The 15175-nt window shown below is 48.5% G+C and overlaps 1 protein-coding gene across 1 annotated transcript in view; it reads right to left on the bottom strand.

The window, feature by feature from the left end:
- Window positions 1-3242: 3242 nt before the first annotated feature.
- The window catches only part of TYRO3 (TYRO3 protein tyrosine kinase), a 39714-nt gene continuing 27781 nt past the window's right edge, over window positions 3243-15175 (bottom strand). The window contains exons 13-19 of the mRNA XM_082761268.1: window positions 13338-13418; window positions 11506-11598; window positions 10976-11097; window positions 10562-10671; window positions 9018-9177; window positions 8168-8304; window positions 3243-5674 (exon numbers count right to left, since the gene is read on the bottom strand). Coding sequence (XP_082617394.1) covers window positions 5299-5674; window positions 8168-8304; window positions 9018-9177; window positions 10562-10671; window positions 10976-11097; window positions 11506-11598; window positions 13338-13418 — 1079 coding nt within the window. The 3' untranslated portion in view covers window positions 3243-5298. The remainder of the gene's footprint in view (window positions 5675-8167; window positions 8305-9017; window positions 9178-10561; window positions 10672-10975; window positions 11098-11505; window positions 11599-13337; window positions 13419-15175) is intronic.

Below are 15175 nucleotides of genomic sequence, written 5' to 3'. Positions count from 1 at the left end.
CGCGTTGGCAGCCAGGCTGGCGTCACTCAGGGGTGCGGAGTCACCGGCTGCTTGCTCTGCCGGAGATTTCCACCCCCGCAGCGGCGCTGCTGGAGACGCGTGCCCGTGCTTCAGCCTCCTGCCTGCAGCCTCTGCTGTCTTTCTTTCGCCTTACCGTCAGCAGCGCCGGGATCCCACGTTGCAGCACAGGGAGGGGGGAATGAGCAAATACAGGGCAGATGGGGCTTGGGCTGCCCTAGCTGAGCGCTCAGTGTAAGTGCTTGTCCAAGCCTCGATGCCAGGATTTGATACTGCTCCTGTGAGCAGCTAAGCACCCGCATCAGATCCTGCTCTGTCTTGGGGTGCAATTGGGGTGCACGGTGTAGCCCCTGCATCTTCCCTTGCCTGCACACCCTGCAGCCCGGGTACCAGGTACCAAAAGGCTGTTACAGCTTGGTCCCTTCTCTTGCACCCAGCCACATGCCTGCAAAATGCTTCTGCTCCTACTCATATGTATCTTTGTGCAGGAGGAGGAATGATGCAGACAGCTAACACTGGGAAACGCATTAATTAGGCCTGGTGTTAGTGGCAGCATGCTGGCTTACGCCGTTCAGCAATTGGAACCTCGGCGGGCTTTGTGGCTTGGTTTAGTGCGATTTAATAAGGGGAAGTAGGGAGCAGCAGCAGCGAGTGACCAAGGGCTCCCTGCTGCAGCCGGCAGTGTGCAGGCACAGCAGCTGCAGCCGCGGCACGCACCGGCTGCGCAGAAGCGAGGAGGTGGCAGCAGCGCGCTCCCACGCAGCTTGGTTAATGAGAGGGCAGCTCCCGGGATCGCTGTCTCGCAGATTAACCCGCGAGGCAGCGAGCTCCCAGATTCGCCACGCTAATTGCCGTGGGCACGGCGCCGCTCTCGCCTGCCCCGCGGTTTCTCTCCACTCCCACTCTGTCACCTCTACTGACGCGTGTTCTCCAGCAGGTCGGGCAGTGTCTTGTATTCCCAACTCGATCTTTCCTGCATGCAAACCCTCCTTCCTCTTCACAAATTCCCGTCACCGCACACAGCAGGCAGCTGAGAGTCAGCTCCTATAAAGACTTTTCTGGAAGCTCCTCCAGTCCCATTAAATCTGTACTGAACTCACCACATGACAGAACCATAAAATCCCGGAATGGCTGGGGTTGGAAGGGACCTTAAAGAGCATCTGCTTCCAACTCCCTGCCACGGGCGGAGATGCCGCTTCCCGAGGTCTGACCTATCTTTCAGATCCATTTTAAGCCACCAAAAAGAAACTGGAGGAAACTGGACCTACCCGCTGGCGGCTGCCCTTGGGGCTGGGGCAGCCCTGGACAAGGAGCTACTGCTGCTGAAGTACCCAGCCCTGCATTTTGGTGCTGTCGTCAGCACAGCCAAGGGATTTTATGCTTCCCCAGCCTGCCCACATGTAGGAACGCACTGGCTCAGCATGCCTCGAGCCGGAGGATCCTCAGAGCAGTTATTAACCGAGGGCTCCATCGTCTCGGTTTTGTCACGAGACCGTCACGCGGTGACAGGCGGCTGATTCATGCCGACGCTGAGCTCCTCGCTGTGACAGAGCCCATGCGATCAAACCCACGTCCGTCGGTATTTCTGCTCCTGGGCCGAGCGATCGATTCCGGTTTCCCCTGGTAACAAGGCTTCCTGATCACAGCCCGCACGTGTTGTCCCTAAAAACTTCTCAATCCATTGCTTCATTGCAGCCAAAACGACAGCAAAGTAGAGGTCTGGAGGCGATGCAGTCCTTACAAGCTTTCTGAGGGCAGGCTGTAGACACATCAGTGCCTTCCTGTCAGGCAGAAACTCGGTGATTTTGTTGGCCACCAGGCTCCTCGGGGGGCAAAGCCATGGTGAGCGCCGCAGCTGGGGAGAGCTTCTCTGGCTCTGCTCCAGGTGTCCCAACAGAGCACAAGGGGTGTTAACAAGTCCCTATAAAACTGGGACTCTGTACATGGGCCCCCCACGGAATTGCCTCAACAGAAGTTAATGGTTAAAAAGGGGGGGGGGGGGGGGCATTTGGAAAAGCTGCCAGCCAAGCATTAGAGAATGAATTCTGCCAGCAAAATGCAACGTATATCAGGAAAAAAGATGCACATGAAAGTATTATTTCTTGCTGTGCTCAGACAGACTCAAACTTTTACCCAAAATTAACTGCATTTGACTCCAGCAGGTGTTCGGACTGGGTAAATCCCAGTAAAGCAAGGCTCCTGCCCAAACACAGGCCAAGAAGGAAGGTGATAGGCACGAGAACAGCTACGCATCTGGCCTCACGCACAACCTACCGAGCATGACAGCCAAATAAGGGTGGTTGTGGGAGAATTGCTTGGGTTTGTAAGGAAAACAGCCTGCCAGAAGGGTGCCTGCACCAGTGCTCCTGGTACAGAGCAGTACTGCAACCTGTACCAGCACCCAAAGCCAGCCCCCCCCAATTGGGACCCAGCTGGGAAAACCGGGGAAATGCCTTCCCTGCTCCAGCACCTCACAAACTGAGAGCCCCAGCCCTGCTGTCCAGCTCCCTCTGTAGCTGCCTTCACAGCTCACCTGACCTCTGCCCATCTTAGTTTCCTTCCCTCACTGCCTCTTCCTCTGCTGTCATTTCTCCCACCCACGGCCCAGCTGCGTTTGTACCTGCTCTGACCAGGCTTGCGTGCAAAAGGATTAAATCATCCTTTGAACCAGATCCAAGGGACAGCACTGGGCACTGGAACCTTAAAATATTAACCCCAGCATCCACTTTGCACTTTGGAAGTTGTTTCTCCTGCATTGCAGATGGGGGGTGAGCACTCCCGCCGTTCACCATCGCTCGTCCTCTCGGAGTGAGCCGGCAGGCAGAGGGCGTGCAGCTGATGGAGAACAAACGCACGAGGCGAGCCTGCTCTTCTCCGTGAGCTGGAAACCCAGAGGCTCTTCTATCTTGCGTTGGGAACATTTGACTCAGCAGCCCAATTTCACCCGCTGCCTCCAAGCCTCTCCTCCCCAGGGAGTGCTGCCAGCAGGCAGCTGGGTGCAGGCAGGTTTAAGGGGGAAGGAACTGGAGCAGAGGCTGCACGTAGGGGTAGGATGCAGCAAGCTCCTTGCCTCCAAGGAGCAGATTAATCATGGCTTGGGAAGGGAGAAAGGCTTTTAGCTGAGGCTTGCTGAGCCCATTTTACCCGTGACCCCACGCAGCAAGGGAGAAGACCCCTTCAGAGCATCCTCAGCCCCTGCCACAGAGAAGAGGCCGTGACGCGGACACAGTACGTATTTTATTATTAAAAAAATGCATAAAAACTAATGACATGCTTCCCAAAGTTAGAATCTATATGTACATCTGCGCTTCCCAGGCAGCTGCAGGGAGCATAGCCTTCTGCCCTCCGCCACCGTGTGCACTGCACACGTCTGTTACCCTTTGTTAGGTGTTATCTTCTCACCTGCATTTACGAAGAGAAACCCCTTAGTGCCTGGGCTGTAAGGTTGTGCAGTTCCTATCTGTGACCGAGGAACCGTACGGAGCTTCTGGAGACAGCTGTAGGCTGTATTGTGGTAGGAAACCTCACAGAAAGGACCCATGCCCAAGCCCCAGACTGGAATTTCCCTCCCTTACAAAGGGCTCGCCACAAGGGATCAAACTGGACCCAAGCTTTGTAGCGAGCCCCTAAGCTTGCAATAACCAAGAACTTGGCATTGAACAATGGGGTGTCCCGATACTGAGCCTTGCAGTCTAACTCTACTCATTGGTCCCACCTTGGCAAACTTGGCAAGTGATGACAGCGGTGGTATTTGTTTCCAAGGAAGAGCAATGAGGAATCCTAAGTCTTGTGGTTCTGCCGAGTTTTCAGCGCATTGGAAATAAAAGAAATCAAGATCTAGCAAATATTTAGGATAATTAGAGTAAGATGTAACTGCACTTCCTTGCTGGGAACCACTGCACAAAGCAAATGCTGATTTTACATTAAAATATTAAATTATTAAAAACCACAGAAGCGCTTGCAGTTACAGTGAGTCAGACATGCTGATTGAAAAACAAAACAAAATCCAAAGAGCAAAACCATTAATTTTGCCCTGTCTGGAAGGCTGCAGTGATACAGGTCTATGATCTGATGTGGCTTTTACAGCGTGCCAAAAGACCTCCTAAACAGAATGGCCAGTGGTTCTCAAGTTTTTTTGTGATGACAACTCCCTCTCTTTAGAATGAGATCTCCCTGTTCTTCCCCCCAACACACACGCACACCTTCCCCGAACTGATTTCACACCTTCACCACAGCAGCTACAGCACTGGGTTATTGGAAAAAGTCACTGAATGGTTAAAGAGAAAGATTAAAGAAAACCCATTCTAAATCAAATACTGAATCCTGCCCCTGGTGAAAGTGATGCAAGGCTGCCACTCTGCAGCTAAGCAGTCTCCTTCCCCTCCTGGAGGACAGAGCTTAGCATTAACTGGCACTGCTTCCCCTTACTGCTGGCAAGTCCTCTCTACAGCTTCCTCTCAATCCCTTTGAAGGTAGATCCTGCCCTCACCCGCGCCAGCTGCTCTCCCTCCTTCCCCTTTGAATGGCAGCTGCAAGTCTGGTCAGACCTGAGCTGATGCCAAACAGAAGAAAAAATACAAAAGAGGTGTGTGGGGTGAAGACAGATGCTGGATTTTCTTTTTTTTTTTTCTTCCTAATTTCACCACTCATTGAAACATCTGAATCTCCTAAGAGCCCTGGGCTGAAGGAGCTGCAAGTGTTACCGCATGAAGTGTACCAGATGTTCAAACTCAATGCTGGGTGAAAGGAGATCTGCAGATTGAGAACCACTGAGGTAGGCAACATGTCTAGGCAGCACTGCTGGGTGAACACCAGGGGAATTTTCCCTGGTGTCCTGAATGACAACGTAAATACCCACTAGTGTTTTCAGAGGTACCAGTCCCAAGTCATGCAGCCAGTACCGAAGACAACATCTACACGAGAGCGAGCGCTGACTGAACACAGAGGGTGCATTCAGCTCTGCTCCAGCTGTCAGTGAGAAGGACCAGAGCACAGACTGACTGCCCACCTCGGCTTTGACCTTCTTTCAGCGGGAGGTGATCAACCCCCCACCCTACCGCCCCCCCTCCCCAAATCCAAGGGGGTGTCAGGGTTGTGGTCCGTCCAAGCTGTCCACACCTGCAGCCCACACAGCTGGTGAAAGCTGCCACAGCTGCCCACGAGCTCCGGCCGGCGTTGTTCAAAGCCATTCCAGATCCGGCATCGGAGCCCCAAGCGACGCGGCACCGTGGCTGCACACATCCCGTCCCAGGGAAGCAGAGTGTCACTGCTATGTACAGACTAACAACTTTTCTCTCCTTCTGTCTCCAGCTCATACAGAAGGCTTTTGTCCTCCCCTTCCTGCCCATCTGGATGCCTTGCAGCCTCGGCATCATCTCCAAGGCACAAGGGGCTCATGATGTAGCGATAGTCACTCGTGACAGCAGCAGCTGCCCCAGCCACGGTCTCATCACCGTCCGTGTTTGCAAAGGAGGCGTGCAGGGCAGGGTCACTGCCGGACACCTCTTTGTCCTTCCCAATGTTGACATAAAGAGGGTCCTGACTGGCAGAGAGCGTGGACATCCTCCCCCGAATCATTTCCAGCTGGTACCGGAGCATTGCGAAGCTCGGGCGTAGCTTGGGCTCGGGATGCCAACATCTGCACATGAGATCGTAGCTGCAATAGAGGAAGAGAAGAGCACTGAGACCCCACACAGCCACCCCAAAACATCCCAGCAGGGGCTCTGCACAGCGCAGCTCTGCCCAGCCATCAAGTGAGGGGAACGCCTGCAGAGGAGGTGAGTGGAGCCAGCTCCTCACCTGCTGCTGGAGGGCTCCGTCCCACCTCTACAACACTGGAGCTAGTGCAGCCCTGCACTGCTCCGGCATGTGCCTTGGAGAGGTACCACTACCTCAAGACATCCAAATTCCCTAACCTACAACATGGGTGAACATGTTCTGACCTCCTCCAGGCAGTGGCTTTGCTGAGCGGAGAAAATAGAGAATAGCAAGAATTTTAGCTTCAGTGTGTGTTTATTTGCACAGAATTTGCATAACTTTTGTTGTTAAATTAGACTGGGTACGTCCTCAGGGTATTAAATACATTTAGAGCGAGGCATTTATTTCTGCAGTCACAATTAAAAAGCACTGAGAGTTTTCCAAAACTCATTGGCTTTGGCTTCGCACAGGTGATGGCACATGGGCAGGTATTATGGATCTAAACTCGTTCCTTCCTATTTTCAAAAGCATTTTAATCAAAATAATTATTTAGAGAGTAATAAAAGGCCTGCCAAGGGATGCTGAACTTCAGCACCTGTTTGGTGCTGTTACTGGCTGCAGGCCCTGTCTTGCCACGCAGATGGTGTTTATCCTGCGGCCAAACGCCAGCCAAAAGCAGCAGTTGCCTGAGTGCTGGTGCGAGGAGATGGCACCAGGGGACGGGGGGTGATGGGCTCTGCCCCTCGGCTCACACCAGCCTGGCTGCAGCATGGCCAGAGCCATCATCCCCCTCCTCCTCCTCACACATTGCCCCCCAAAGCAGCAGCTGTGCTCCTGTTTGCTGTCACCAGTTCTGCAGGGAGCGGGGACAAAGCACAGCGCTGGCACTGGAGAACACTGCAGACAAACAAGCCTCAGTTAAGCTTGTAAGCCGAAAAGATCTGATATGGCCCTCACTGGGAAATTAAACAATTCATGATAGCTTTTACTATGTCCCTCACTTGCCATTGGCTTTATGAGCCTCTTTTGGATCTCACACTAGGTTTGTAGAAAGCTTCAATGCCTCAGTTGCCTGAATCCTGAATTATGTCCCTCTCAAGTGGCCAAAACAACTCTAAATGCTCAGCATAAAACAGAACCTTCCTATTCTGCAACACCAAATTAAAATACATGCTTTTACCCTGCTGGGTAGACACCAGGAATTCATTCAAAAGAAAGGTAAGGAACTACTGGCTGTAGTGGATCAACCCCAAAGCCCATTTGCCTCAGGATGCTGCCGCTGACAGCAGCTGCCGCTGACAGAAGCCCAGAAAAAGCACATAAGCCAAGGATGAGCATATAATAAGGTGTTTCTGGCATATTTCCTTGGGTCTCAATCACTTGTAGTTCAAAGGCCTCTCAAAATGGAGGTTACTTTTTCAGTAGTTTTTGATGAATTGTTCTTCAATGCCAGGCAGCTCACTGAATCTCTTCCCTACATTTGGCATCTTTAACATCCTATGGCCGTAAGCTCCACAACTGGGAACCACCGCTACTCACAGCAGTCAAGATGCAGACATAATGAATTTAAGCAGCGGCATAAGAATGTTTTCATTTAAGCTTGGGAACAGTTAAAATGAGTTGCTGAAAAGACAAAAGTGCACAGCTTCAGTAAGGAGTACAGATTATTCATTTACTTGGAAAAAAAAAAGTCTGGGGAGAGGAAACTATGTGGAATATTGCACCATCACAGCGTGAGGGACGGGGACTTCTTGCTGACCCTTTCACACACTGGGTATGGCTTGAAAAGGCCACTAAAGCCAGCGTTTGTAGATATGCCACAGGACTAAAGCAGGAGCATGGACTGCAATGTGCAGTTCTGTGCTCCGCAGCAGGCTACTTGACTCCTTCCTGCAAGTCTGGAATTGCCTGAAACCGATATCCACAAGGCTGTCCTGGTTTTGTTTTAGCCTGCAATTTAAGGTGGGACACTGAACTACAGAACCTTAAATCCTGTCTCCCGTGCCTTTATCATCCTGATTTCTGTGCGAGTAGTAGATCCAAGTTTGAAAACTGGAGGCCTAGCTTTGAAAAGCACCTGTAGTCCACTGCCTTTGCAATCTAGTTTCCTTGTAAACTTGCTAGACTGTTCTTCAAAGATGCTGGCCTGAGAAGGCAGGGAACAGTGAGCTTTGGAAATGCAGTTACGGTTTCTACAAAGCCAAGAGCTTCTAGCATTGATACTGTTCAAGCTCTTGAGCCAAAGTAGCTGTTTGTGGAGCTACCACGGGTTCCAGGGAGCTCTGCCAGCAGAGCAAATTTGATAGCTAACCCAGAGACTTTCTAGTGAATGCCTCTGTGTGCTGGTAAGTGGATGGTTTCAGGTCACAGTCTCAGCCAGCTGCCCCCGTTTCCGTCCCATAAGCCAAACCTCTCAAGGAAGCACAAGTCAGCAGGGAGAGGAAGTACTCACACATCTTCCAGGCACTCCGGCGGCTGCTTCAGCCTGTTCCCGCTGATGAGGTAGTTGTAGATTTCTGCGTTCTCAATGCCAGCATAAGGGGTTTGCCCTCGGGTCACAATCTCCCACATGGTCACCCCGAACGCCCACTGAAAGGGAACAACACAGAGAACTGGTGAGCTCCCCATTTGCGCGACATGGACAAATGAGAAGGCAAGTCCACAGGCCTGAAGGAGAAAACTAAGGCAAAACCCAGTCAGAAGGCAGCAAGGAATACGGGAGAAGGTATCAGAAAAGAAAAACAGAACAAGCAAACAAGGGAAAAGGAAGCAAAAATCTCGGAGGATTGAGAGAAGTTATGTGGAAGAATGTCTAAGCACTGATGTATTCCTGCTACAAAGTTCCATCAGTGCTTTCTGTAGGATGGAGTATCATTGCTACACATGTACATGACTGTATGGGTTACGTGCAATTGAGATTAGGTCACCTTCAAATTTTAATGCAGAAAAGTAAGAAAAAAGAGTGAGTAAGAGACTGTCCATAGAGAAGAAAATGAGGAGGATAAGGGAAAACGTGAAGGAGACGATGGGGATAACAACTGAAGAATGAAGAAAGACCAAAGGACAACAGGAAAAGGAGAAAAGAGTTCACTTCTTCTTCTTCTTGACATGAGTCACTCATGTATTTTTAGTCCCAAGCTCTGAGAATACCCAAGGCAGAGGTGGCACTGTCCCTCCAACACAAGCTACCAGACAAAGTCCCTTTTCCCACCACTAGGGAGTTTTCCCATCCTCCACGAACACAGGATTCCTCCACTTCTGCAGAAATACAAGCAGCCCCCGAACACACCAAAGCAACTCACCACATCACTGTGTGTTGTGTACAGATTATCCGCCAGACTTTCCAGAGCAAGCCACTTCACTGGCAGCTTGGAAGCACAGCCCTGACGGTAGTAGTCTCCACTGTAGATTTTCTTAGAAAGCCCGAAGTCTGCAACACTCACATTCATGTTCTCATCCAACCTACGGGAAAGTGTTAATGACTAAGAAAAGCATTTAATGGCTACCTCAGGCAAGAAAAGAGGTACGTCCAAGATTTCCTGGCCAGGAAACTGAGGTATGTAGTCATCAAGTATTACCCAGAAGGATAATGACTTCATCTATTTGATGACCAATGTGAAATAGTTGAGTGGTCTCACATCAGTTCCTTGAGACTAACAGGGTGACAATTAGGAACAAGGAAGTAAGCAAACAGCCACGCTCAGATGATCCACTCTGTCATCCAGAGTGAACTCGGATACTTTCTGCAGGCTCAAAGATCAACAAATGACACTGGCATTGCTCATTGCTGTCAGTGAGACCTGTACCCTGTGTAAGTGATCAAAAAAACACAGTGCTTGCCTAGATTGCACATTACAACTGCTTGAACTACATCTGCAAGCCATTCTGATCAGGCCAGGCTAATTTTCTGAGTTGATCCGTAACCTGCTTAAACCAAGGCACTTTAGAAGGTAGTACCAGTGAAGCCCATAAAGATATTATGCTTCTCGGTTTCATAACGGACTCTCCTGCTTTCCCCAAGATGTGATGAAATAGGCATTCAGCTTCCTCTGAAGGAAGTCTGCTATTTTTTTTATTGTTCTTTAAAAACAGGAAAACAGCATGGGTTTCTCAGAAGTGTTGGAGCAGACTAACTCCTCATTTTTCATTACAACCATCAGGCTCCTGTCTGTACATCTGGACGTTTAGATGCCTTTAGAAATCAGTGTCTTCTTGTTGATTTTATTGGTTGTGGTGGTTTTGTTCAGAGGCAGAGTTCTGTCTGCCAGAATGCGTTGTTCCTTACTCCATTCTCAGGGAGGAAGCAGAGAGGAAAGGACAAAAACCAGACTTTTCTTCCCTTCAAAGCAGGCAAGGCAGTTTGGGGATGTGAACAGCAATGTGGGATCATGCAGTGTGTTCACCATGCAATTATTTTTAAAGGCGTTCTCCATATTAGCCATTCTTCACATGCTTTCCAGGAAATTCTACATTTCTTATATTGTGAAAATCAAGTCCTCCAAATAGACGCAAAGAATACAGATTTCAGGCTATATTTAAAGTTCCTTTCTCCTAACACAGCCAAACCCTTTTTCTCCCGTTGGTTACATTATAAGGCGGAACAAATAGCCCATGCTGACACACAGCTATTAGAATGACTAATTACAAGCACATATTGTAATCAACGCAGTGAAAATATATGCTCAAACCAATGATGGGATGGGTCCTTATAAATAGGGACAAGCTGGAAGTTGAAGGTTAAGAATTGCCCCCCACAGCATTCCTGGAGACGATCCCTCCCCACTTCTGTTGTGCATCCCTCTATTATCCCTTCTGGTCATTCTCTAAAAGCTCATGGTTCACTTACATGCAGTTCCGAGCTGCAAGGTCTCTGTGTATGAAATTTTTTGAGCTCAAGTACTCCATCCCGCTGGCAATGTCAATCATGAACTTGAGGAGTGTCTGAACAGGCAAGTTCTGAAAGAAATAATAGTTTGAGGTCTGTTCCTGGACACTTTCAATGACTTATGGCAAGACTGCAAGATTTACTGCTAGCTTACTAAGCCAGAACATGTGGATACAGGGAGGGAATGGAAAGCACAAGTTGGTCCTCAATGTGCATGGGATTAAATACTTCAACATCTTATCCCAAACACAGCTTTCTCTGGTATCAGAATCTGATCATCTATCAACACCTTTGGGAGACCAAGCCCAAACTGATCTGCACGTTCTCTGAACATCCACACCCTCCCTAAAGGAATTTTAAATAAAAAAGACTTACAAAAGGGTTTTCCCCAATCCGTGACATCAGCAGAAAAGCGTGAAGGTCTCCATGCTTCATGAAGGGCAGGATCACCATGGGAATTGGGAGACGGCCCTTGGGACGGCTCCGTAGACTGACTCCTGGAGAGCACACACAAAGAAAAGAGGTTTTAACAAACAGATCAGGACCATCTTACAGGCTGCTGGGCTTTTCACTTACAAATCTGGAGGAAAAAGACGTGCATTTTTGGTGGATAGGTTCTAAGCTCGTTTGCATGCTCCTGTAGTATTTGCAAGAATGGGAGGAATGGCTTAAGTGAGATTCTTATTGCAGGTGTACAAGGGCTGCACATTTGTTTTGAGCACCTACACCCACTTCAACCTCTTCTAGGCCTGGGCAGGAGCACGTGCTTGCTCCCTACAGCACCACAGGGGTGGCTGCACCACCACTGCTGTTGGACAGCAGCACAGGTGGGCACGTGAGGCTGAGGGGGATAGTGCAGGAATGAGAAGTGCTCCATGACACCACGAGCAGCACTGCTGGCTTACCGATCAGTTTGGTGACATGCGGGTGGTCAAACTCCTTCATGCACGCAGCCTCTCGCAGGAACTCCTCGATATCAGTCGAGGTAAAGATGTCCGCTAGAAAAAAAAAATCACCGAGTTTTTTCCTCAGTGGGTGGCTCCAAGGGACGTTGCAGATAATGATTATCAGAAGCTTTTCGTAGAGGATGTTTCGCACATCCTCTCAGACCTACAGCTAGATGAGCCAGTTTACAACAAAAGCAGAGCCTAACACTTTCTCCTGGGACAGAATGCAGTAAGCATACATCAGGGACATCTGGTAAATTGCTTCTTGGCACAGGAAAGACCTGCCAATTAGCAGCTCTTTTCTCAGCAACAACTTTCCTTGGAAGCCACAGAAATCACGTGTGGATTAAAGATGTTAAGAATACATTAGCTAAAGGGACCTAAATTACAGTGTCAGGGAGAGGAGATGGCACACAGAATTAAAGAAGACACTAAGACAGAGGAGATGGCCTGGAGCCCCGAGCTACAGTGGCAGAAATCAACTCATCTTTGATGAGGATGACATGAAATATCCACACTTTCGCATCTCTTAGCACAAGTGAGTCTTCTAATGTGCTGGAGCTCAGATTTCTTAAATAGCCACAGTAGTGGAGAGCTCAGACTAAATTCAACAACGACATACATCAGCATAAATTTGAAGTAAAATATTTCTCACTTATTACCCGAGATTTATGGAATTGCATCAATATAATCAAGAATTAGTCCAGCAGTCTACCTCCCCCACTGGTGCTGCTGAATTTAGCGGGAGCCCTCCAGCACTGCTGGCAAGATCAGACTCAGACCTACACAGGAATATTCACATTATTTGCTGTAGGCAAGCATTTTAATATGATTCAGAAGACAGAAGTGGATTTCCTTTCTACGGCCAACGGAGAAAGAAAGGTGCCTCTGGAAGGTGATACAGAGTTCAAGTTAGATGGCTGAACACAGACAGTTTGACTATTCACAAAACTGCTTGCAAACTGATTTATTTTACTGTTGAAACTGGAGAAAATGATATAACTCACACTAACTGGTATCAGCACACTTAGTACAGACTGGCATTCTGTGGCAGCCAATTTTAACTTCAAAGGTAAGCAAGCGTGACTCTGCTTTCAGCCAGTCACAGTTAATTTTTGCCTTACAGGCACGAGGGCTAAAATAACATACGTTAACATATATATAGGAATGCACACACACTGTTTCACTTATACCTGCTAATTGCTTTTGCTGTCACACATTTCTACCTGATGAACGTTAGTTGACCTTGTTATGTATACTCCTCAAACAAGCGACTGGAAGGCAGTTAGACTATTCTGTCACCTACTCCTGACGGAAGTGAGTTAGTTTGCCCCTACATTCAGTCCCAACACTCTTCTGTTTATTCTAGGACACATTATTCTAGGACACATGCTTGGAGAAATGTGTTTTTCACTGCTGGATTGTTACTGCAAAGCAGACCTGCCTGAGCTGTCTGTGCCGCATGATGTAGTACTGTGTCGAATCAAGCAACTGAACAAGATCCTGTGCACACAAAAGCTGTAGCTATGACTTGCTTTTGGTTGCAATCACTGTTTGTTAGATGCTGTACAATCAACTAAGGTGGCAGAGGTCCTTCCCGGAAGAGTTACTACAAAGAGACTGAAATGAAAGCAGTGGGAGAAAACACTCGTAGAGGGGTTGAGTGGGAAGCTCAGAGAAGAGGAAGGAAGAACGTCAGGAGACATTTGCTGGAGAACAGGACAGACAGCATTTAATCTTTTTAAGCTCTCTTTCTCTTAAGGACTTCAGGTAGCCCTACTGCCACTTACCTTTTAGCATCTTTACTGCCACTTTCTGGAAAGAGCCATCATCTAGCTTCAGTAGTGCCTCTCGAACTGACCCAAATTCCCCTGTGAAATGACCAGAGCAGGCAGTGAGGGAACAGCTTCTACTGAAGAACGTATGATTCACAGCAGGTTCACACGAGGGGTCGCTGACAAAGAAGCTGAGCAAGCACAAGAAATGCAGCTACCAGCTTCATTTTTTCCATTCTGCAGCTCCACTCGGCAGTTTTCAGCATGTGCGTGCCTAGAAGTAGCACTACCAGCAGACAGACGCCACTGTGCTGGCAGTCCAGAAAGCAAAGGAATGCAACAGGCAAAGAAAGCAATCCTCTACCAGGCAGACAACGCAGAGTCAGAGCATAAACCGGGATCCCAGGCAGGCATTTCTGGGGAAGACACATCATGAGAAGCGCAGCTACGCAAAACTCTGGTCAGGGAAAGGACTGTTAGCTGGAGAGACAAGTGGATGAGCTGGCTGAGGAAGCTCAGTGCTGACCATTTTTGGAGGTGACAGCTGTCAGAGCTTACAGTCCAGTAATGGTGCCAGGACTCAGTCAGTTGAGACACAATCAGGCCTTATCTCTCAAAATTCAGGGAACAGTTTGCATGAATCATTGCTGGCCAGACAAAACATACAACACCTACTTGTGTGTACATGGTATGTTAATTCATACAAGGAAGAGTTCAGCCTTGTGTGTTCTCAAAGGGAGGTTACAGGAAATGCAACTAGTTAAATCCCTTAAAGATTATTTTACCCTGAAATAGCTTTATACCATAGCATAACAGCCTCTTTGCATTAATTCTGGCTCTAGATTTGCTCTCCATAATTTGGTAACTAATTACCCCATCCAAGATGTGTTACTGATGAGAAGAAGGCAAGAATGGCACCATGCCACATACCCCAAAAGCATCATCTTTCCACTATCTTTTCAACAGTGTCCTTGACTACTGTCTGGCATGTGTTATTTCACAATAATCACAAGCAGTGGATCAGACCACAAAGAGGACAAAAGGTAAGGATCACAGCAATTTTATACTGCTCCTGTATTTTGGAACTGTTTCTCAGCTGCAGAGTCAGCAGAGCCCAAAATAACACAGCCATGCCCTCTTCTAACACACACACTGAGTATGAGTTTGGGGGAATGGGGCTGACAATACTGAGCAGATCCTGCCAGCTGGTATCCTTCCACCAAGGGCCCCACTACAGCCAATTCCCACTTTGTTACCTGTTACGAGGGCAGCCCAGGAGGGTTAAAGCAGGATTCCAGAAACTGGCTAAGAGCTGACACTGTTAGCATTGTTCAGCCCTCTGACCTTCTGCAGGAAGGTCATCTTCCTGCTCTGAAAGAGCCTTCAGAAACAGATTTGTTCTGGGAGGGATGGAGCGGAAGAAAGCTCCCAGTGGGCCAGGGTTAAAGTGAATTCAATAAAACTAGTCTTATAAAGAAAAAGGAAGCCAAACACTCCAGCTCCCTTTTGCTTATGACCCCTGATTTATGATACTCTTTTAGTTATTCACTTTATCATTACACACTTTCACTTATTCCTAAGAGATTGCCCTCGGCTTGAAAAAGTAGGATGATTCAACAACTAGTACACTAACCAGCCTGCAATTTTGGAAGTCTAAGCCCAAAACCATCTTTTTACAGAGTTCCTGGGCCAGTCTATTAGCTAAAGATAGGTGAGAAGCATCCCACTTTAACTCTGCCCATACCTCTTGACCTAAAAATTTCAGAGAAATGGTAAGAGCACCTGTGTGGGAGATCCAGCTGGAAACCTACAATAAGAGTTCCCATGAACCTAAATGAGGACAAATGCCAGCA

Source organism: Aythya marila (assembly GCF_965140915.1).
Source record: "Aythya marila genome assembly, chromosome: 5".
NCBI lineage: Eukaryota > Metazoa > Chordata > Aves > Anseriformes > Anatidae > Aythya > Aythya marila.
Note: the sequence above shows the minus strand (reverse complement) of the source record. Positions and strands in the feature narration are given on the sequence as shown.